Source organism: Camelus dromedarius, chromosome 29 (assembly GCF_036321535.1).
Source record: "Camelus dromedarius isolate mCamDro1 chromosome 29, mCamDro1.pat, whole genome shotgun sequence".
NCBI lineage: Eukaryota > Metazoa > Chordata > Mammalia > Artiodactyla > Camelidae > Camelus > Camelus dromedarius.
In genome coordinates this window covers 15500224-15522407 of record NC_087464.1, presented here as the reverse complement: position 1 = coordinate 15522407, position 22184 = coordinate 15500224, and the positions used below count along the sequence as shown (strand labels likewise).

The following is a 22184-nucleotide window of genomic DNA, read 5'->3' as shown; positions in this document are numbered from 1 at the left end:
TCTGTCTCCCTTTCTGTTTTCTTCAGTGGCTCATATCTTGTTTTGCCTCTTTCCCTTTCTGCTCTCTCCTACATTTTATGCTCCTTGGCCCTTTTCTGGTCCTCCTTCGTTTTCTCATCTGCTTGTTTCCTGACCGCCTCTTCCCATTTCCCTTCTTCTGATGAATTGGGAGCCCTGAGACTTCTTCCTTCTCTGCCCCCCGCCCCTCCCCACTCCTAAGGTGCCAAGCTCCACATCACACACATACCCTGGGCCTCCAGAGGGGCCTCATTTCCAAGGCAAGCCTGTTGCCCTGGCTGTGTGTGTGTATTTGGGAGTGTGGGAGTGAGTTGCTAAGCATTGAGCCCCCTTTATCCTAGTGGAGGGGGGTGTACAAGGCAACTTTCCTTAAAGATAAACAAAAATCTCTGGATTTTTCCAGTGGCAGGAGGCTTGAAGCACAGACCCTGGGTCCCTAGGCCCCACCTGGTGCTCAGCACCACCCGAGATTTTCTCCAGAATTTTTGCAGGTTTACTACAGCCCGCTGCCTAGCTGCCATGCAGACAAAAAAAGTTGCCTGCCATTTCTGTAAATGATGAAAGTTGCCAGCCATTAAGCTTTCAGCCACAGCAGCGGGCCTCCAGTGGCGCAGCCTGACGGCAATTCAGGATTGAAAAAAACAAGACATCAGCTTTAGAGAGTTAAGATGTATAACAAAGGAATAAATCTTTTTTTAAAAATCATCTTGCTGACTTTCAATTTCAACATAATTTTTAGATTTGCATGATATTTTTGCCTAAGTGTATGTGTCTTTTATGGATTTCCTCATTGATTGCCTCTCCTCACTACCCTTCACCAAATAAAATATTGGCTTCATTGGGACATCGACTTCTTCCATCTTGATTTTCTCTCATTTTTCCAAAGCAAGAATAATTTCTTTACACATTATTTAATCAGAAAAACAAAGTCTCAAAGTAAAAAACGCTCCCAACAACCCTATGAACAGACTATAGACTGTTTCAGAGTATGATAAGTTGACTTTTTAAAATAAACTTTAAAATTTTAGAATAATTTTAAATCTACAAAACTGACCATGTGTGTGTTCCTTCCATTTGAATCTGGCCCCAATTCAGCAGGAAGCAGCTAGAGAAGGACACCTGTTTCCCTATTTCCATAGAACTAACAGTGGGGATTTGAAGGAGTAGAAAACAAACTAAAATAACTGGCTTCCCTGCCATTATGCCCTCCCCTGTGCCTTCTCCACGGAGGAGAGCTTTAACCCAGAGGCCACGCTCCAGGAAGGAGGCAATGGGCCGATAACCCCAGAAGAATGGACAGACACTTTGGGGTTCCTCCATGACACCAGGAAAATTCGTTGGAGTTAAGAGGAAAGTAGCACCCTGTAAAACGTCCTGATCATCATCTTTTCTGTTCATCCAGTTTTTCTATAAAACCTCAACACCCCAACCCCAAAATGGATTCGCAGTCTCCAAGGCATGAGCCTACTGTGCCTCCCCTTTGCCTGGCAAAGCAGTAAAGCTGTTCTTTTCTGATTTTCCCAAAACTCTGCCTCCAAGCCTCAATCTCGTTTTCGGGGTACAGAGGCCTGCTTTTCGGCAAGTCTCGGGTCTCCCGTTATTGGGTGGTGATGCTAGGTTTTATTTGGTGCTACTAAACTCTTCCCTGAAGGAGGAGGCATCCCTTCAAACTTGGTTTCAAGGAGCAGTCCCTGGGTTATCCTCAGTTGAAAGACACTAGGAAGATTTTACTCAGTTGAAACACACTGACTGATATGAACTAAAATTCATATTTTAATGGCAAGAGGAGAAAAGTTTAAAATTTTTCTTTACCTGGTTGCGCCTTCTCCTTCCTCAGCAGGGGCCATTCTCTTTCAGTTCCTGCTCTCAACAGGGGGCCTATCACCATCCATGCTCCACCCTCGCCCCGGGACACCCTGAAGGCTCCACTTCAGCACCCAGACACAACATCCCTGTTCATTTCCAATCCCTTTTTCCCCAGTTTGGAAGCTGTTAACCAGTCTCTGAGGCCAGAAAATCCTCACTCAGGTAGTACTCCTAGGTCTTTCTAGACTGGATGCCAGCTTTGGAGTTTAAAAGCCAAACACTGTACTATTTTATTCTGTGTCCTCCATGACGCTCCACCTTGGAGTAATGCTGGGTGGGTGTCTCTCTTCTCAAACAGGGAAGGGTTGCATGTTAAGGCAAAATAGTGGAGGGGAGGGACTCAGAAAAGTTCCCACTTCACGTATCATCTTGTCATCGCTGCCTTGCTCTCACCCCATGGCTTGTCTCTGTTCACGTCTGAAGCTGCCCTCCTCCAGGTGGGGCTGTGTCACCTCAGATGGCAGCTTCTCCTAGTGATGGCTGCAGGGAGAACAAGACAGACACCTGTCCCTTCAGGTGGCTGTGGAAGGAGGCCATGGCCCTGACGGCCTGTCCTGGGTTCCCAGAGCCCCGAGCTTTGGTCCTGGGCTCCTACCCAGGACCCCTGCTGAAATGCTGGGCTGTAGAGCAAAGGGTTCACACCCACAGCTTTGGGATTTTTATCCGGGGTTTCCAATCTTATCCATGGGATCTTAGGGAAGATACTTGAATCTCTAAGCCTTAGTTTTGTCATCTGTAAAATGGGGTTAGCAGTACTACCCACAATACCTTTGAAGCCTTTGGAATCAGATATGCTCCAGAATTCAGAATTTTTCAGCTTCAGACACATACCATGGTGCACATACTCTGTATGACATAACACCCCACTGGGCTCTGAAAGTACCTTGTAATCAAATATATTATTATTTTGGCAACTGCACTTTTGAACAGTCACACTAAGTGAAATAAACTAAGACCATAAATGGTCTCCTGTGTGCTCAAGTGAAATTTTGTTACCAAAAAATTTTTTAAAAGTTCTTTTACAATTTTCAAAGCCTTGAAGGCTTGGGATTGCAGATAAAGACCATCCGACCCTGTGTCTCCTTAGATGATGACACACAGCTCAGAGAGATCAAAAATGTTTATGTATTTGAGGCCAGACCACACCCACCTGTGAGATTGGAGATAAGACTAGTCTTCTGACAAGGCCAAGGGTGATGGGTGGGGAGAGTCATCCTGGAGCGGCCGCGCTGTTACCCAAGTGTCTGGGCCATTGGTTCAAACTCCACATCCTGAGCCTCAGCCGCCCCCGGCCCTTGAGCTGTTTCCAGGTGTCTGACTTCATCTACCTCCAGATCTGGATCTTTCTCTGGTGGGTCCTCAGTGAAGACCACTGGCAACCAGGGAGAGTGACCATCAGGACCACCATAACCACCATGTTCTCTTCCTCTGTCCTGAGCTCTGGGACCATCCTGAGCCTTGTCCTCCGTCTGCTGCAGCTGCTCTCTACCTGTGTGCCCTTCTCACTGGTGGCCAGTAAGGACACTTTGAGAGGGGGCTAAAACAACTGGTGCGTGTTCATCTGGTGCTTCTGCTTTGCTGTGACCTTCATCATTCTTACAGTTGAGTTATTTGGGCTCCAGTTCCGCCTCCCCTTCTCCTAGGATGGCTTTCTCTACATCTGTGCCTCCTACTTCACTTTCTTCTGCCTCTCAGCCTTCATCATCATCGGCACCGCCTACATCCAGTACTTGCCTCATGGCTCCATGTGGGACCACGCCATTGCCGCCACTGCATTCTCCTGCTTGGCTTCTGTGCTTTATGCCACCGAAGTGGCCTGGGTCTGTGTCCGGCCTGGAGATGTATACTGCTTTGTGTCCACCTTGCCAGGAGTCCTCAGGAGGCTGGAGTGCTTCGTGGCCTATGTCATCTTGCTTTCATCAGTAACACTGACCTGTATCAGGACCAGCCAGCCCTGGTGTGGTGCGTGGCTGTCTACTCTATCTGCTTCATCCTGGGGGCCGTGAACTTCCTGGTGAACAATTGTGATTGTGACAATGACCAAAGGCTGCCCATCCCCTTCCCCCATTTCCTGGTGGGGCAGACCGTGCTCTCGGTCCTCCTCTACACCAGCGCAGTGGTCCTCTGGCCTCTCTACTAGTTCCATGAGGAGTTGGGCAGCCAACCCCAGCAGTCCAGCGATGTGAGCTGCAGGGATAGACTCAGCTCCTTGGCGTGCATGTGGAACCAGCAACTGGCTGTGACCACCTTGGCAGCCATCAATCTGCTGCTTTACATGGCTGACACAGCATACTTGGCCCTGGTTTTTGTAGGGTGAGGCTCTGCACATGAGTCCCGATTCCTCTTCGAACCAGAGGTATCTTTACCGAGTTCTGATGTTCCCTGCTGGCCTCTTCCTGTCTGCTCTCTCCCTTCTCATATCCTTCTCCATTCATCTTGCTCTTCTGTTTCCTTCCCTCCTTCTGCTCTGTCTCCCTTCCTGTTTTCTTTGGTTGCCCACATTCTGGGCCTCCAGAGGGGCCTCACTGCCAGAGCATGCCTTCTGGCCCTGACCCTGCCTCGGTTGGGGGTGTATGTTGGGGGTGGGGGAGAGGATGGGGGAAATGGGAGTGAGTAGCTCGGGTTTGGGCCCCCTTCCTCGCAGTGGAGGGGGATGAACATTTCACTTCTCCCTTAAGTTAAAAGAAAAAAAAAATCTCTGGAGGTCAATAATTTCCGGTGGGCAGGAGGCTGAAAGCAGAAATCCTGGGTCCTGAGGCCCCACCTGGTGCTCAGCCCCACTGAGACTGGCTCCAGAAGTTTTGCAGGCTCACTAAAATCCCTGCCTAGAGGCCACCTTAGAGGAAGCATGGGGTGGATGCCTTCCAGCCCAGCTACTGTCTGGGAACTCAAAAAAGGAGCTGCTGAAGAACAGCAAGTTTTGAAGACAACTGTCTGAAGCATTTGTGGGGGGCAGTGTTGTGGCCCTTCTGCCTCAGTGTTCAAAATAGCACGTCCTGTCTTTGCAGCGACAAGAAAACAGACACTGCCAGCTTTAAAGGTTATGTTAGCTTGGGGTTTTTTTTTTTTTTTTTCCTTTTTTCTGGTCAGGAGGGCAAAAATTACTGAATAGAGCAAGTTTCTTTTTGATTTATTTTTGGTGGGGTGGATTGGGTGAATGGGATTGCTGCTGCCAGTCAAAGCAATGCATTGTTTGAGTTTGTAGTGCACACACAGTTGTGTTTCTCTGTGCCAGTTGCCCTCTGCAGATTCTTCCTGCTTCTCTGGGGCTCAGGAATAACATTATTTCTATAAATGTATGTAATTTTTAAAAAATCTCCCAGAGCTTTGGATCCTATCAGCTGCTTCTGTCAATCATAGAAAAGACGTGTTCCTTCTCCCACATCCATAATGTTTTTCTTAACTTTTAAACATAAAAGTTTTTTTTTTAAACACAGAATCAACAGATCATCATTGCCCCAAATTTGCCTAGAGCTCAGAAGCAGCCTAGCATATTTCCATCTTCACCCAAACCACTGTCTCTGCAAGCCCCTCCCACTGTCTCCCAACTCCCACTTCTCCCAGAGCCTAAGGAGTGGTCCAGTCTTAGGAAGGGAGAGATTGAGCCCCACCCAAATGTCCATATCCTGTGCCCTGCCTCTTAAAGGGGCCATGCCAGCTCTGGATGCCTCTCTTTAACGATGTATACCTGTGTGTCTGCTCAGTGTGTGTTTGTGTGCGTATGTGCATGCGTGTATCCGTGTGCACTCCCGCATTGGGACCAACAGCCCTCTACAGTAACTGGTGGCTATAAAGGCACCATAAGCCTTCTCCCTGGCCTGCTTTCAGCCACACAGCCTCAGAGCCCAGCATCTTCTGTGTCACCAGCGCCAGAGCAGCCAGATAGCAGAGCTGTGGGGAGGGGCAAGGAAGGACCTGCACTGCTGCCACTCATTCCTGTCTTAGGATGAAGCACATGTTCTTCACCTGATGGCAAGTTGGATGGATGGGGAAGTCTCCCAGCATACGGTCCCCATGGCAGGGAAATCTTAAGAAGTAATGTAGTAAAATTCATATTCTAAGGCAAGACATGAAAATTTAATGTAAAAATTGTCTCTGCCCATTTACGGCTCCTCTCTCCCCTCTAGTGTGCGTTGTGCATCTGCGTTATCTTTAACCAGACCCCCAGGGGCAGAAATACCTGCTCCTCCATAAAGATCGATTTTTCTGTTCTTCAGCCATGTAACTCCTTAGGTGATTAATACTGCTCACTTACGGCCTTCGTAATGTCACTAGCTGTATTATTTTTATTCTACCCATTTTACAAGATTATTCCTTCTTGAGTACCAAATTTGTCATTGAGCCTCTGATAAAGATAATGATGACTAGACGACTTGGAACAATTGACATAATACATAGTTCTATAAAATCAATGATTGTAAGAGTGTGACTCTAGGTGTGGGAAGAAGCAACAAGAGGGAAGACTTTCCTGAACCATGACAGACCAGGAAGACAGGTGGTCCAGATGCTCTGGGCTTCTGTTACCAGGACTAGGTGAATAAATAATAGCACATTGAGTGGCCTATCAATGAAATCCTCTCCTGACCTGAGAATGAGCTTTCTTAGCGCCTGCGACAAAGTGGTCACCAAATGCCTCACAAACATTGGTCAACATTAAGACTAAAAGGGAGGGGATTGTGAAATAAGGAATGTGGCCCACCATCCAGTTCTAAGAGATCAAGTCATTAGTCACTGCAGTCGCTGACCTACAATCCACCCTGGAAGAGATTCAGGGCAAAGATCAGGTTAAGGCATTTTGTGCCGTGGGAAAACTGGCAGAACTGGCCCTCAGAGTTAGATATATTCAGGAGAAATTGTTATAAATCCAGTTTATTGCATCTTCCCATACTTAGAAAAGCACTAAAATCATTAACTAATGTTCTTGTTTCTCTGGAAAGGCAGTAACCTTCTACTGAACAGTGTGCTGGATTGTATGAACGTTTTCCCCAAATCACATACATCTTGGCCTCCCCTCCTTACCTCTTCACCTCTTCAGAACAGTTTTTGGAGCTTTCTGAAAGACTGTCTCCCTGGTTATAATCCTCACGTTGGCTGAATAAAAATCCCCATTTCTTTCTTAGATTGACTATTCATTAATTTTTCAACAACAAAAACAAGTGAGCATTGACCCACACAAGTCTGGGTACAAGGAATCTCATATTCTTCTATTTTCCTAAATCAAATGGAACCCCACCCAGGGGCCTCACTTCTCAGGAGGATGGAAATGCCTCTGTGGTTTAATAAAATAATTGCCAAGGAATGGGCTCACGTGAGGCATTCACTGTCCAAGTCTTCATGTATCATGAGGGCAGTGGCTCTATCCATCTCCTGTTTGGTGAAAGTTAAAGATCATTTGTCACAATTCCAAAGCAAGGTCCAGTCCCCCTACTTTTACAGCTCAATAGAAAGTATATCAGAAATAAACCCATAGGCTTACAGTTAATTAATCTTCAACAAAGGAGGCAAGAATGTACAATGGAGAAAAGACAGTCCCTTTGCAAGTGGTGTTGGGAAAATTAGACAGCCTCATGTAAATCAACAAAATTAGAACCTTCCCTAACACCATTCACAAAAATAAACTCAAAATGTCTTAAAGACTTAAATGTAAAACAGGACATTATAAACTTCCTAGAAGAAAACATAAGAAAAGTATTTTCTGACATAAATCTTAGCAATTTTCTCCTAGGACAGTCTACCCAGGCAAGAGAAATAAATGCAAAAATAAACAAATGGGACCTAATTAAACATAAGCTTTTGCACAGCAAATGAAACCATAAGCAAAACAAAACAATGACCTATGAAATGGGAGAAAATATTTGTGAATGATGGGACTGACAAGGGCTTAATTTCCAGACTATATAAACAGCTCATATAACTTAATAACAAAAAGCAAAGAACCCAAACCAAAAACAGGCAGAAGACCTACACAAGCGATTCTCCAATAAAGACATACAAATAGCCAATAGGCACATGAAAAATACCACTAATTATCTGAGAAATGCAAATCAAAACTACTATGAGGTACCACCTCACACTGGTCAGAATGGCCATCATTCAAAAGTCTGCAAACAATAAATGCTGGAGAGGGTGGGGAGAAAAGGGAGCCCTCCTACACTGTTAGTGAGAATGTAGTCTGGTACAGCCACCAAGGAAAATAGTATGGGGTTCCTTTAAAAACTAAAAAAAAGTTACCATATAATTCAGCAATCACACTCCTGGGCATATATCAAAATGGAACTCTAATTGAAAAGGTACATGCACCCCAATGTTCACAATGTCACTATTTACAATAGTCAAGACAGGGAAAAAACCCAAATGTCCATCACCAGTTGACTGGATAAAGAAGTTTTGGTATATATACAGTGGAACACTACTCAGCCATAAAAAATGAAATAATGCCATTTGCAGCAACATGGATGGACCTAGAGATGATCATACTAAGTGAAGTAAGTCAGACAGAGAAAGACAAACATCATGTATCACCTATATATGGAATCTTAAAAAATGACACAAATGAATTTATTTACAAGACAGAAAGAGACTCACAGACATAGAAAACACATTTATGGTTACTTGAAGGGGAAGGGAGAGGAAGGGATAAATTGGGAGTTTGGGATTGGCAGATACAGACTACTACGTACAGAACAGATAAACAATAAGATCCTACTGTATAACACAGGGGACTATATTCAATGGCTTGTAGTAACCTGTAATGAAAAAGAATATGTATACAAATGTATAACTACATCACTATGCTGTACACCAGAAACTAACACAACATTGTAAATCAATAAATTTACAAAAACAATAAACAGAACATTGTACTTCATTTTTTTTTAATGTAAAAAAAATAGATGCATTTTACAAAAAGCTGTCCTGAAGAGACGAAGGCCTCTAGTCCGTGGGGAGGGGGCTGGTTACCACCAGGCGGAGCCCTCACTGCTCTCGAATTCGCCGGGAGATTCGGTAGAGCTCCATCGTGGCCCTGGCGTCCTCCATGGAGTTGTGACCCAACCACCTGTCCTGCAGACACAGGCACAGAGTGGGGATGTCGGGGCAGGGCTGCATCCAGGCGCCCCGTGGGACCAGGCCTCCCCTGCTCACACCTGACTTCCAGGGCCCAACGTGGGTCAGTGCGTGAGTCTCTCCAGGCCTCCGACACCCTGGACTCAGCAGGTGGCTGGAGCAGGCCTGGCCTCACCCATTAGCACTAGGCCCAGGCATGGCCGCCACAAAGTCCAGCATCCTGAGAGCCAGGCTGTGCCCTCGCAGTGCTGACAGCCTGGTGGGGGCAGGGGCGCTGCAGACTTGCCCTCAGGCACAGAGGGGCTGAAGCAGTTCGCACAGGAGCTGCAGGGCACTGAGGAAAATGTACAAAAGATGTTTCTAAAGGGCTCCTTGCTCAGCACGTTGAGAAGAGTCTTTCAGTGAATTGAGGTGCTGACCGCTCTGTCCTCAGTCCCTGCTGCCACAGGCCAACGAAGGGGCCCAAACTCAGGCCCACCCCCTGTCTCCTACACATTCCTGCTCCCCACTAAGCTGACCTGTAGTCCTCAGACTGGGGCTCTGGCTGTCCCTCCCTGGCACCCCCTCTCCCTCCCTCCTCCACTAAGACAAATCTTTCAAACTCCATTCAGACCTGGTTGCCTGCCTGCCACCCATCCTAGGTCCCCGCTCCAGGACATCAGCTCTCCCCTCTGTCGGACATGCCCCTCAGATATGCAGATGGTCTGGACTTGGGCCAGCCTCCTTCCACCAGGAGTTTTCCAGGGACTGGCCGGGCCTTGCTCACTCCATGTCCTCAGCGTCTGGTCCAGCCTGGCCCAGGGCAGATGCTAAACAAGTATCTGTTGACCTGGAAGGGCCTACGTGTAGCTGCAGCGTCTGGTATCCAGCCCGCCTCCCTGGGCCCTTCCACCTGGGTGAACCCCCGCCCCAGCACATGCCTGCCCCTCCTGGAGCCCTGGGAACCTGCTTTGCAGGTGTGGTCGCAGGTGCACTTGCAGCCCGATGGGAGTTGTGTGTAAACACTGGGGCTCCAGGATAAATCGGAGCTCTGTGTTCTACACTGTTTCCTGGAGTGAGGCCAGTGGATTAAGCTTTGTTATCCACAGGGCAACTGGTGTGATTTCTAAAACAAACAAAAACGCCTTGATTTGGTGCCTTCCCTTCCTCACACTCACCCTCACTCCACCAGCGCTTCCTGGATCACCTGCAGGTAAACTCCCTGCACGCCTTCTGGGGAAGCCGCAGCAAAGACCTGCCCCCTCACAGCACACAGCCTCTCAGGACGACAGGGAGGCAGAGCGCCTTTGGGGCCAAATATTTGCTCTGGAGTCTTTGGAGGACTTTAGAGTCCTGGAGGGAAGGCCAGGCCCCCAGGCTTGCTCACAGGACCGATCTCTTGAAGGCAGGGCTCTGCCCATCCTGTGGGCTACCCATCCCTCCGCGGCTGCGCTCAGGGAAAAAGGCACCAAGAAGCTTAATTTATGTATGTCTTGCCTTATTAAAGACAAACAGGATACAAAGCAGTTTACAAAAATATATAAACAGCAAAGATTTAAAAAAAAGGAAGTGAACGAAGTGGTGGCAAAGGGGAAAATGGATAGGAGGGATGATGAAGTGAAATCTGCATGGAGAGAATGCTCAGGTAGGGCAACATTGCTGGTGATCACACACACACACACACACACACTACCAAATGTGGGTCAAGGGAGGTAATTAGGTCTATTTATTTATTTATTCTTAGAGGAGGTACTGGGGATTGAACCAAGGACCTCATGAATGCTAAGCATGTGCTCTACCACTTGAGCTATCAGCCAGCAGACACTGTTTTGAGAATGGCATGTAGTGTCCTGAGTCTGACACAGCTCAGAAAATTCAAGTTTTCAACCATGCGGAACATGTCTGAAATCCTGCCCACAATGGCCACCTGGTTTTGATACCTCACAGGCCCCTGTGGGGTGCTCCTCCAACCCCTGACTCTTGTTTGTAGAAAAGCTGAAGTCTCCCACACCTTGATGGTTCTGGGATGACACGGGGTCCACCAAATTGCTGGCACTCTGATTAAGAGGAATTTTTCTTTTTGTTACCAAGGCTGTTCCTCCCACAGTCATAAATAAAATTTTAAAAAGAAAGAAGTAGAAAATGTTTTTCTAGCCAACCTGAGGTTTATAACCCAATAGAGAATCTTTCAGAAAGCTCTGAGAACTGTTCTGAAGAGGTAAGATGGGGGAGCCAGGATGGATGTGACTTAGGGCAAGGGGGACAGGCAATCAAGCACACATCCTTGTTACTCACCAGGAACAGATATCTGAGTTAATGGTTTTAGTGCTTTTCTAAGAATGGGAAGATGCGAGAAACTGGGTTCATAAAAATTTCTCCTGGAAAAAAAAATTTCACCTGAAAATACCTATCTGAGGGCCAGTTCTGCCAGTTTCCCCAGAACCCAGAGAGCCTCATCCTGATCTTCACCCTGAATTCCCTTCAGGGTGGACTGTAGGTCAGTGACTGTAGTGGCTAATTATTAGATTCTTGTAGAGTGGATGGGTGGTGGGCAACCCTCTTTATTTCCCAATCCCCTCCCTTTTGGTCTTAATTTCAACCAAGATTTGGGAGACATTTTTGATCAGTTTGTCCCAGCGCATTATGAATGCGCACTCCAGATCAATCAAGGATTTCATTGATAGGCCGCTCAAAGTGCTACTGGTCACCTAGTCCTGGTAACAGTAGCCACAATCCTCTGGACCACCTGTCTTACTAGTCTGTCGTGGTTCAGGAACTGCTTCCCTCTTGTTACTTCTGCCCATGTCTAAAGTCACACTCTGGATCTTATAAAACTATACATCATGTCAATCGTTTCAAGTCGCCTTATCATTAATATTATTATCGGAGACTCAATCACACATTGTTAATGCAAGAAACAGGATCTCGTCAAATAGGCAGAACAGAAGTAAGATAGCTAGTGACAATAATACGGTCTTCTAAGGAGTTACATGACTGGAGCCAGAATAGAAATACTGATCATTGTGGTGGAGCAGGTATTTCTGCCCTTGGGGAGGGCTGATTAAAGTTAACATGCACAGTGCACACTAGAGAGGAGGGAGAAGGCCCAAACTGGCAGAAAAAATTGTATGTTTAAGTCTTTCTTTCTTGCCTTAAAACGAGAATTTTATTAAACTATTTCTTAAGGTTTTCCTGCCATGGGGACCATCTTCTGGGAACCCTCCCCATCCACCCAGTCTGACACTGGGTGAAGAACAGACGCTTCATCTCAGGACAGGAATGAGTGGCAGCAGTGCGGGGCCTTCCCTGCCCCTCCCCCACAGCTCTGCTTGCCTGGCCTCTCTGGCCCTGGTGACACAGAGGATGCCGGGCTCTGAGCCTTTGTGGCTGACAGCAAGACAGCAAGAAGGCTTGGGGCGACATTTTTTATACATATATGTAGACTTAAATAGATCACATTATGTGTGAGTCCCAGAGAGGCAGGAAGCTGCAGCAAAAGGGAACTGCCATGCAGGAGCGCGTGTGTGCGCACCGCACAGTCAAGCAATGCAGTTTCTTATACTGTGGCAGCGGCAATTCTTACCCAACAGCACACAGCCCCGGAAAAATTTGAAAGGAAACTTCGTTAAGAATAGGACCACGCAGCAATTTCTGATGCCCTGACCAGAAACAAGAAAAGGAAAGAACCCCAGGCTAACATGACCTTTAAGGCTGGCAGTGGCCATGTTCTTGTCCCTGCAAAGGCAGGACATGTTACTTTGGACACTGAGGCAGGAGGGCCACATCGCTGCCCCCCACAAACACTTCAGACAGTTGTCTTCAAGAATATGTGGTTCTTCGCCAGCTCCTTTTTTGATTCTCCAGAGAGTAGTTGGGCTGGAAGGCATCCACCCCGTGCTTCCTCTAAGGTGGCCTCTAGGCAGTGGGCTTTATTGAGTCTGCAAAAGTTCTGGAGCCAGTCTTGGTGGGGCTGAGCACCAGGTGGGGCCTCAGGACCCAGGGTCTCTGCTTTCAGCCTCCCGCCTACTGGAAATTATTGATCTCCAGAGATTTTTGTCTAACTTAAAGCGATGTGCACAGTACATCCTACTCCACTAGGAAAAAGCAGTCCCAGTCCCTAGCTACGCACCCCATCCCCCAAACCCACACACATACACCAGTAGTAGGCAGAGACAGAAGAAGTCTCAGGATCCCAACTGATCAGAAGTAGAAAATGGGAACAGGTGGCTGGGACACAGGAGAAGAGAAAACAAAGGACAACCAGAAAAGGCCCCAAAGGCAGAAAATGTAGAAAAGAAGAGGAGGAAAGAGAAAGAGGCAAAACAGGATGTGGGCAAACAACGAAAACTGGAAGGAAGACACAGCAAAAGGAGGGAAGGAAACAGAGAAGAGAGTGAGAAGAGAAGTGAATTGGGGAGGATGTGAGGAGGGGAGAGCGGGGACAGGAAGAGGACATCAGAACTTGATGTAGAAACCTCCACTGAAAAGAGGGAATCAGCTGACCGTGGGCTGATCCTCTATCCTTACAAAAACCAGGCGGGCCAAGGTCACCAAGTCGGCCATGTAGATCAGCAGGTTGATGACTGTCAAGATGGTCACAGCCAGTCCTTGGTCCCAGGTGCACACCAAGTAGGTGAGTCTATCGCCGCAGCTCACATCGCTGGACCGCTGGGGCTGGCCACCCAGCTTCTCGACAAACTGGTAGAGAGGCCAGAGGACCAGAGCGCTGGTGTAGAGGAGGATGGAGAGCATGGTCAGCCCCAACAGGAATGTGGGCAAGGGGATGAGAAGCCTGTTGTCGCATTTGCCCAGGTTCAGCAGGATGGCCACGGAGGACAGGACGAAGCAGATGGAGTAGACGGCCCCGCACCACACCAGGGCCGGCTGGTGCAGGTACAGGTTGGTGTTGCTGATGAAGCCGAAGATGACACAGGCCAGGGAGGTCTCCAGCAGCTTGAGCAGACCTTGCGTGGTGTACATGTAGCGAGCGATCCTGCCTCCCTTGCCCTGGTACCAATTCCAGAGAACGAGCAGTTCCAAGGCATAAAGGACTAAAGCAATACAGGAGAATGTGGTGGAGATCATGGCATAGTCCCGGTGTGGGCCAGAAGGGAAGAACTCGATGTAGGTGGTGGGGTAGAGGATGGAGGTCAAGAGGCAGAAGAGGGTGGCATAGCAGGCGTGGATGGTGAGGAAGCCATACCAGGAGAAAGGTAAGTGGTCCCTGATGTGACAGAACTCAACTATGAGGATGACGAGGGTCACGGTGAAGCAGAAGCCCCAGATGAACATGGACCAGTTTCCTACGACAACACTCCCAGTGCCCATGCTGGCCATCAGTGAGAAGGGCACGCAGGTGGAGAGCAGCTGCATCAGGCGGAAGAAGCATAAACAGAAGGTTTCCACATCCATGTATGAAAAGAACACGTGGAGGTGGTATGGTCGTGCAGGTCACCGTCACCGATATGGCAGTGGTCTTCGCTGAGGACGCACCAGAGAAAGATCTGGCTCAGGGGGTGGATTAAGTCAGATGCCTGGAATCGGCTTAAGGGCCAGGGCAGCTGAAGCTCAGGATGTGGAGTCTGAACCAATGGCCCAGACACCTGGGTAACAGCGCAGCCGCTCCAGGGTGACTCTCTCCACCCGTCACCCTTGGCCTTGTCAGGAGTCTGGTCTTATCCCCAGCCTCACAGCTGGGTGTGTTCTGGCCTCAAACCGTGACCGTTTCTGATCTCCCTGAGCTGTGTGCCGTCATCTGTGGAGATGCAGGATAGGGTGGCCCTTATCTGCAATCCCAAAACTTCAAGACTCTGAAAATTGAAAAAGAATTCTAATAAAATTCCTTTGCTTACAAAATTTGAACTGAAAGGACAGGAGACAATTTATGGCCTTTATTTACTTCACTTGGTGTCAATGTTCAAACATACAGTTGCAGAAACACTAATGTGCTTGATTACAAGGTGCTTCAGAGCCCTGTGGAGTGTTACGTCGTACAGAGAATATGCACCGTGTCACGTGTCTGAAGTTGAAAAGTTCTGAGTGGAGCATATCTGACTCCATGCATTTTATACATGGGAGAATGAGGCTCAGAACAGGGCCGAGACTCATCTGTGGCCATGAAATATCCTGTGGCAGAAATGGAACTAGAAACCTGATCTCCTGGGCTCTGCTGGCCCGATTACCCATGTTTCATCCCCAGGGGGACCCGACAAGGACTGTGGGGCCACCTGACCTTAGTCAGGAGCAGATGTGACTGTGGACCGGCTCTGCCTCTCTCACTCTGGGCTTCTGTTTCCTCTTCCACTGCTTGGGATCAGCCCCTCTGTCCTCCCAGAAGAAAGGGCTCTGTGTTCACTAAAGGGAACGTGAGCTCCCTAACCAGGGCGAGAGCTTTGGGGCTGCTTAGCTGGAGTCTGAAAAGGAGGAAAGTAAAGGATGTGCAGGAACAGGGGAGTCTGGGAGAGATCAGACTGTGAAGTCACTGGAAGCAGTTTGTGTTTTCGAAAAAAATCACTGGAGGGTTGGATCACTGGTGAGTGTCTGAGGAAACACATGATATGAAAGAAAAATGTGTTTAGCAGCAAGAAAAGTTGTGGGGAAGGAGGGTCTATCTAATCAGGAAGGATGCAACCAACAAACAGGACACAGAAGTTTATTTTTATTTCTCCCCCTTTTATTACATAAAATATAGCAAACTATATATTGTACAAGCCAACAGGGAAAACAAGCAGATAGCACAGAGCAGAGGGAGGCCGGCTTCCATCTCCACGTCATTGTCTCCAAGACAGGTGCAGCCAGGGGCACTGGGAAGAGGCAGGGTTGGAAGGGGACCAGGGGTCAATGGGACCCCCTCCCCCATCCTGTAGCTGAGGACCCTGACTCAACCAGCAGTGAGTGACCTCCTCGGGGTCACATGGCAGGTTTGTGGCAGAACTAGGATGGATGGGGCATTAACCTCAGCCTGGGGGATGCTGCTGCCACACTTGTAACAGGCAGCTTGGGGCAGTGGAAAGATAGCCAGCCTGGGACCAGAAACCAGGGTCCTATCTTTGACTCAGCCATACAGAGTGACTCTGGACAAGTCCTGCCACCTCCCTGGGTCCAGGTGCACCTCATCTATGACAAGAGGGTTGGACTAAGCAGAGGACTTTTACAATTTCTTTTGAGCTCCAAAGTGAGGGGACTGGAACTTGCCTCGGAATTATGACAAATGACCTTTAACCCCCACCAGACAGGAGGGATGGAGCTGCCGTCCTCATGAACCACGAGGGCTTAGACAGTGAGCAGCTCAGGGGAGCCTATTCCTTGGCAATTCTTTTACTAAGCCACAGAGGATTTCCATCCTCCTGAGAAGTTAGGTCTCAGGGCTGGGTTCCACTTGATTCAGGAAAATGTAAGAATATAAGAATTCCTTGCACCCAGACTTGAGGAGGTCAATTCATACTTGCTTCTATTCATGGATATTAATCAACAATCAATCCAAGAAATAAATGGAAAATTCGAACCAACTTGAAGATTATAAGCTGGGAGACAGTCTTTCAGAAAGCTCTGCGAACTGTTCCAAAGAGGTTACGGGGGGAGGCCAGGATGCACGCGATTTGCAGGGAGGGGTAGATGTAGTCAAGCACACAGTCTGGTAGAAGATGAGTGCTCTTTGTGAAGAACAGTTATCTCAGTTAATGGTTTTAGTGCTTTTCTGATTATGGGAAGATACAAGAAACTGGGTTCATAAAAATTTCTCCCTAAAATATCTAACTATCTGAGGGCTGGTTCTGGCGCTTTTCCCAGAGCACAAAATGCCTCATCCTGATCTTCGCCCTGGGAATTCCTTTCACGATGTATTGTAGGTCAGTGACTGCAGTGACTAATGACTTTATTCTTGCAGGACTGGATGGTGGGCAACATTCTTTATCACACAATCTTCTCCTTTTTAGTCTTAATTTAGACTAAGATTTGGGAGGCATTTTTGACCGACTTGTTCCAGGGTGCTAAGAATGTCATTCCCAAACCAGGCAAGGGGTTCCCTGAGAGGCCACTCAAGGGCTATTACTCATCTAGGCCCTGTTAACAGTAGCAAAAACCTCAGCACCACCTGTCCTGCTAGTCTGTCCTGTCCAGGGTGTGAGTCCCACTTGTTGCTTCTTCCCATATCTAGAGTCACACTGTCACAGTCATTAATTTTATGAAACTATTTATCATGTCAGTCATTTCAGGTCACATAGTCTCCATTATTTTTTATCACACATTTGTTAACGCAAGAAACAATCTTGTAAAATGAGCAGAATACAAGTCATGTAGCTGGTGACATCAATCAGGTCACAAGCAAGCAGTGGTATTTTCTAAGGAGTAGCATGACTAGAACCAGAAGAAAAACTGATCTTTATGGAAGAGCAGGCATTTCTGCCCTTGGGGAGGGCTGGTTAAAAATAATTCAGATGCACAATGCACACTAGAGGGGAGGGAGGAGGCCTACACAGGCAGAGAAAAGTTTTGTTTAAATTTTTCTTGTCTTACCTTAAAACGAGAATTTTATTAAACTATTTCTTAAGGTTTTCCTGCCATGGGGACCATCTTCTGGGAACCCTCCCCATCCACCCAGTCTGACACTGGGTGAAGAACAGACGCTTCATCCCAGGACAGGAATGAGTGGCAGCAGTGCGGGGCCTTCCCTGCCCCTCCCCCACAGCTCTGCTTGCCTGGCCCCTCTGGCCCTGGTGACACAGAGGATGCCGGGCTCTGAGCCTTTGTGGCTGACAGCAAGACAGCAAGAAGGCTTGGGGCGACATTTTTTATACATATATGTAGACTTAAATAGATCACATTATGTGTGAGTCCCAGAGAGGCAGGAAGCTGCAGCAAAAGGGAACTGCCATGCAGGAGCGCGTGTGTGCGCACCGCACAGTCAAGCAATGCAGTTTCTTATACTGTGGCAGCGGCAATTCTTACCCAACAGCACACAGCCCCGGAAAAATTTGAAAGGAAACTTCGTTAAGAATAGGACCACGCAGCAATTTCTGATGCCCTGACCAGAAACAAGAAAAGGAAAGAACCCCAGGCTAACATGACCTTTAAGGCTGGCAGTGGCCATGTTCTTGTCCCTGCAAAGGCAGGACATGTTACTTTGGACACTGAGGCAGGAGGGCCACATCGCTGCCCCCCACAAACACTTCAGACAGTTGTCTTCAAGAATATGTGGTTCTTCGCCAGCTCCTTTTTTGATTCTCCAGAGAGTAGTTGGGCTGGAAGGCATCCACCCCGTGCTTCCTCTAAGGTGGCCTCTAGGCAGTGGGCTTTATTGAGTCTGCAAAAGTTCTGGAGCCAGTCTTGGTGGGGCTGAGCACCAGGTGGGGCCTCAGGACCCAGGGTCTCTGCTTTCAGCCTCCCGCCTACTGGAAATTATTGATCTCCAGAGATTTTTGTCTAACTTAAAGCGATGTGCACAGTACATCCTACTCCACTAGGAAAAAGCAGTCCCAGTCCCTAGCTACCCACCCACAATCCCCAAAACCGCCACACATACACCAACTAAGGCACAGCCAGGGGACAGGCTTGCTCTGGCAGTGAGGCCCCTCCAGAGGCCCAGAGTATGAGCATCTGCAGAGAGGGCTGTGTGATGTGGAGTTCAGCACCTTAGGAGCAGGGAGGGGGCAGTGGGCAGAGAAGGAAGAAGTCTCAGACTTCTGAATGATCAGAAGAAGAAAAATGGGACGAGGTGGTCAGGACACAAGCAGATGAGAAAGCAAAGAATGTCTGAAAGAGCAAAAAGCAGAAAAAGTAGAAAAGAAGAGAGTGGAAAGAGAAAGAGGCAAAACAGGATGTGGGCACCCAAGGAAAACAGAAAGGGAGACAGAGCAGAGGAGGGAAGGAAACAGAGAAGAGTGAGATGAATGAGGAAGGGAGTCAGGGGTCCAGTAAGAGGGCAGCAAAGGACATCAGAACTCTATTTGAAAAGGGAATTGGGAGACCCTCGGCAGACCCTCAGTCCTTGACAAAAACCTGGCGAGTCCAGTACACCAGGTCAGCCATGTAAGCCAGCAGGTTGATGGCTGTCAAAATGGCCACAGCCAGTCGTTGGTCCCAGGCGCACACGTAGTATGTGAGATCATCTCTGCAGCTCCCATCGCTGGACCGCTGGGCCTGGCCACCCAACTTCTCATCAAACTGGTAGAGAGGCCAGAGAACCACAGCACTGGAGTAGAAGATGACGGAGAGCAGGGTCAGCCCCACCTGGAAAATGGGGAATGGGATGGGCAGTGTGTATTTCAATTTGAACAGTTTCAGCAGGATGGCCACAGCTGCCTGGATGAAGCAGATGGAGTAGACGGCCACGCACCACACCAAGGCCGGCTGGTGCAGGTACAGGTTGGTGTTGCTGATGAAGCCGAAGATGACACAGGCCACGAGGGTCTCCAGCACCTTCAGCAGGCCGGGTATAGTGTGCACATAGCAGGGGTTGCTGCCGAGCTCATACCAGTCCCAGATCCAGGCCACTTCCATGCCATAAAGCACACAAGCGATGCAGGAGAATGTGATGGCGGTGATGGCACGGTCTCGGTTGGGGCTGAGAGGCAAGAACTGGACGAAGGTGGTTGTGTAGGTGATGGAGGCCGAGAGGCAGAGGAGGGCAAAATAGCAGGCGAAGGTGATGGGAATGTTGTACCAGAAGAAAGGGAACCGGCGCTGGAGATCAAACCACTCAACTATGATGATGATGAGGGTCACAGCAAAGCAGAAGCACCAGATGAACAAAGAGAAGTTACCTATGTCGCCCCTCCAAGTGCCCATGCTGGCCACTAGTGAGAATGCAATGCAGGTGGACAGTACCTGCAGCAAGCGGAGGCAGCAGCCCCTTCCGGTCCAGACGCCAACGTCTAAGTTCCGCAACGAAGTGAACTCGTTTCCCGTGGTGGTCATGCTGGTCACTGTTCCTGCTTGACAGTGGTCTTCGCTGAGGACCCACCAGAGAAAGATCCGGCTCTGGACGAGGACTAAGTCAGGCACCTGGAATCAGCTTAACAGCCTGTGAAGGCTGAGACTCAGGATGTGGAGTTTGAACCAATGACTCAGACACCTGGGTAACAGCACAACTGCCTTCGGATGACTCTCCCCACTCTTCACCTTGGCCTTGTCAGGAGACTAATCTTATCTCCAATCTCACAGCTGAGTGTGGTCTGGCCTCAAACCAAGAATGTTTTTCATCTCTCTGAACTATGTGCCATCATCTACGGAGACACAAGTTAGGATGGTCCTTACCTGCAATCCCAAACTTTCAAGGGCCTAAAAATTGAATAAGAATTAAAAAAAATTTTTTTGGTAACAAAATTTGATCTGAACAGACATGAGACAATTTATGGTCGTGATTCATGTCACTTACTGTGCACGTTAAAAGTGCAGCTGCAGAAACGCTAATGTGTTCGATTACAAAGCATTTTCAGAGCCCAGTGGGGTGTTATGTCGTGTATGCACCATGTTACATGTCTGGTCTGAAAAATTATGAATTCTGGAGCACATCTGACCCCAAGGTTTTCTGAAAAGGGATTGCAGATGGTACTGCTAACCCCGATTTACAAATAAGAAAATTAATGCTGGGGGAAGCCAGTACCTCCCCTAAGGTTGCATGGATAAGAAATGGGAAACCTGGATAAAAATCCCAAAGCTGTGGGTGTGAACCCTTTGCTCTACAGCCCAGCATTTCAGCAGGGCCTGTGGGTGGGAGCCCAGCACCCAAGCTCGGGGCTCTGGGAACCCAGGACAGGCTTTCAGGGCTATGGCTTCCTTCCACAGCCACCTGAAGGGACAGGTGTCTGTCCTGTCCTTCCTGCAGCCATCACTAGAAGGAGCTGCCATCTGAGGTGACACAGCCCTGCCCTGGGAAGGGCAGCTTCAAATGTGAACAGGGACAAGCCATGGGGTAGAGCAAGGCAGTGGTGACGAGATGATACGTGAAGCAGGAACTGTTTGAATTCTCCCCCCAATTCTGCCTTAACACGTGACTCTTGCCCGTTTGGGAGGAGACACCAACCCAGCATTACTCCAAGATGGAGCGTCATGGAGGAACCACAGAAAAACATAATATTATGTTTAACTTCTAAGCTCCAAAGCAGCCATCCAGGTGCAAGTCTGGAAAGATATAGGAGTGGTGCTACCTAAGCGAGGATTTTCGGGTGGGAAACTAGTGAGAACTTCCAAGCTGGGCAGAGGGATTGGAAATGAACAGGGATGTTGTGTCTGGGTGCTGATGTGGAGCCTTCAGGGCGTCCCAGGGGAGGGGGTGGAGTGGGACAGTGATAGGCCCCCTTTTAAGGGCAGGAGCTGAGAGAGATCTGTACCTGCTGGACTTCTGGGAATTGCAGCCCTGAGGACGCACCTGGTTGGGGCCGGGGCGGGGGCGGCAGAGTGGAGATGGCTGGGGGGACTCCCACGGTCAGGGTGGCCCTGAGGCAGCCAAGGAGGAGTCTCCTGATCCAGAAGGGGACACAGGCGTGGAGCCATCTTCCCCATGTAGGAGGGGCCTGGAATGGAACTGAGAGGGAAGAACAGGGGCCTAAAGCGGATTCAGAGGTGACAAGGGACACGTGGCCAGAGTGAGAAGGGACAATGGAGATGGAATTGCCCAGGTTGCCTGCCCAAGACAGTCCCTCCAGCCAGGGCTGCAGTCCCGCCTCACACAGGGGCCTCCTCCAAGGGGTCCCCACGTGTCGGGGGGAGAGCTCGTCCCCAGCCTGCTCCCTCCTCAGGGACACTGCCCTGTTTCAAAGGCGCTATTGACTGAGAGGCACCCCCAGGGCTTCAGGGCCAGCACCCTGAGCCAGCAGCCAGCTTCCTGCCATGAGGGCCCTTGTCACCTTGGCTGACAGTCAACCCTGGGAACAGCTGTGGCTGGAAAGAGACACAGAGCAAACCCCAAGAATCTCCCTGAATTTACAGAGCTCCTTCAGCCCTGGTTGTCCAAGGAGCCCAGGAGCCTGCTGGCCTTCCAGTGGGCACTGCTGGGGGCGAGGTGGGGACACTGGTTGTGAGGGGGGCTAGGGGTGTCACACTGTCTGTCCCCCAGGTTGTTCCCACCAACCTCCCCAAACTCAGCCTGGGATTTCCACCTAAGGCCAAAAGACAACTCTGGATCCATTTGATGCCAGAGGGGGAGGGCCTGGGGACTCCAGCTGTGTGACCCTGGGTGAGGCATGTGCCCTCTCTGGGCCTCATTTCTCCCACCTGTAAAGCAAAACGTTTGCCTGAGTTTCCTCAACAGCCCCTCT

General features: G+C 48.9%; 2 protein-coding genes and 1 pseudogene across 2 annotated transcripts; 1 reads left to right on the top strand and 2 right to left on the bottom strand.

Annotated features, from left to right (window-relative positions):
• Window positions 1-3080: 3080 nt before the first annotated feature.
• LOC105093064 (myeloid-associated differentiation marker-like) lies at window positions 3081-4201 on the top strand (annotated as a pseudogene).
• Window positions 4202-13235: 9034 nt separating this feature from the next.
• LOC105085474 (myeloid-associated differentiation marker) lies at window positions 13236-14340 on the bottom strand. The gene has a single exon (XM_031440952.2). It carries the CDS (start codon window positions 14338-14340, stop codon window positions 13423-13425), a length of 918 nt encoding a protein of 305 aa, XP_031296812.2. The 3' UTR covers window positions 13236-13422.
• Window positions 14341-15579: 1239 nt separating this feature from the next.
• Window positions 15580-20196, bottom strand: LOC105085473 (myeloid-associated differentiation marker). The gene has a single exon (XM_064480570.1). It carries the CDS (start codon window positions 19840-19842, stop codon window positions 18907-18909), a length of 936 nt encoding a protein of 311 aa, XP_064336640.1. The 5' UTR covers window positions 19843-20196; the 3' UTR covers window positions 15580-18906.
• Window positions 20197-22184: the final 1988 nt, after the last annotated feature.

What these genes read in the sequence shown, in the direction of transcription:
- LOC105085474 (XM_031440952.2), bottom strand. Translation starts at nt 14,340, where the DNA reads ATGGATGTGGAAACCTTCTGTTTATGCTTCTTCCGCCTGATGCAGCTG.
- LOC105085473 (XM_064480570.1), bottom strand. Translation starts at nt 19,842, where the DNA reads ATGACCACCACGGGAAACGAGTTCACTTCGTTGCGGAACTTAGACGTT.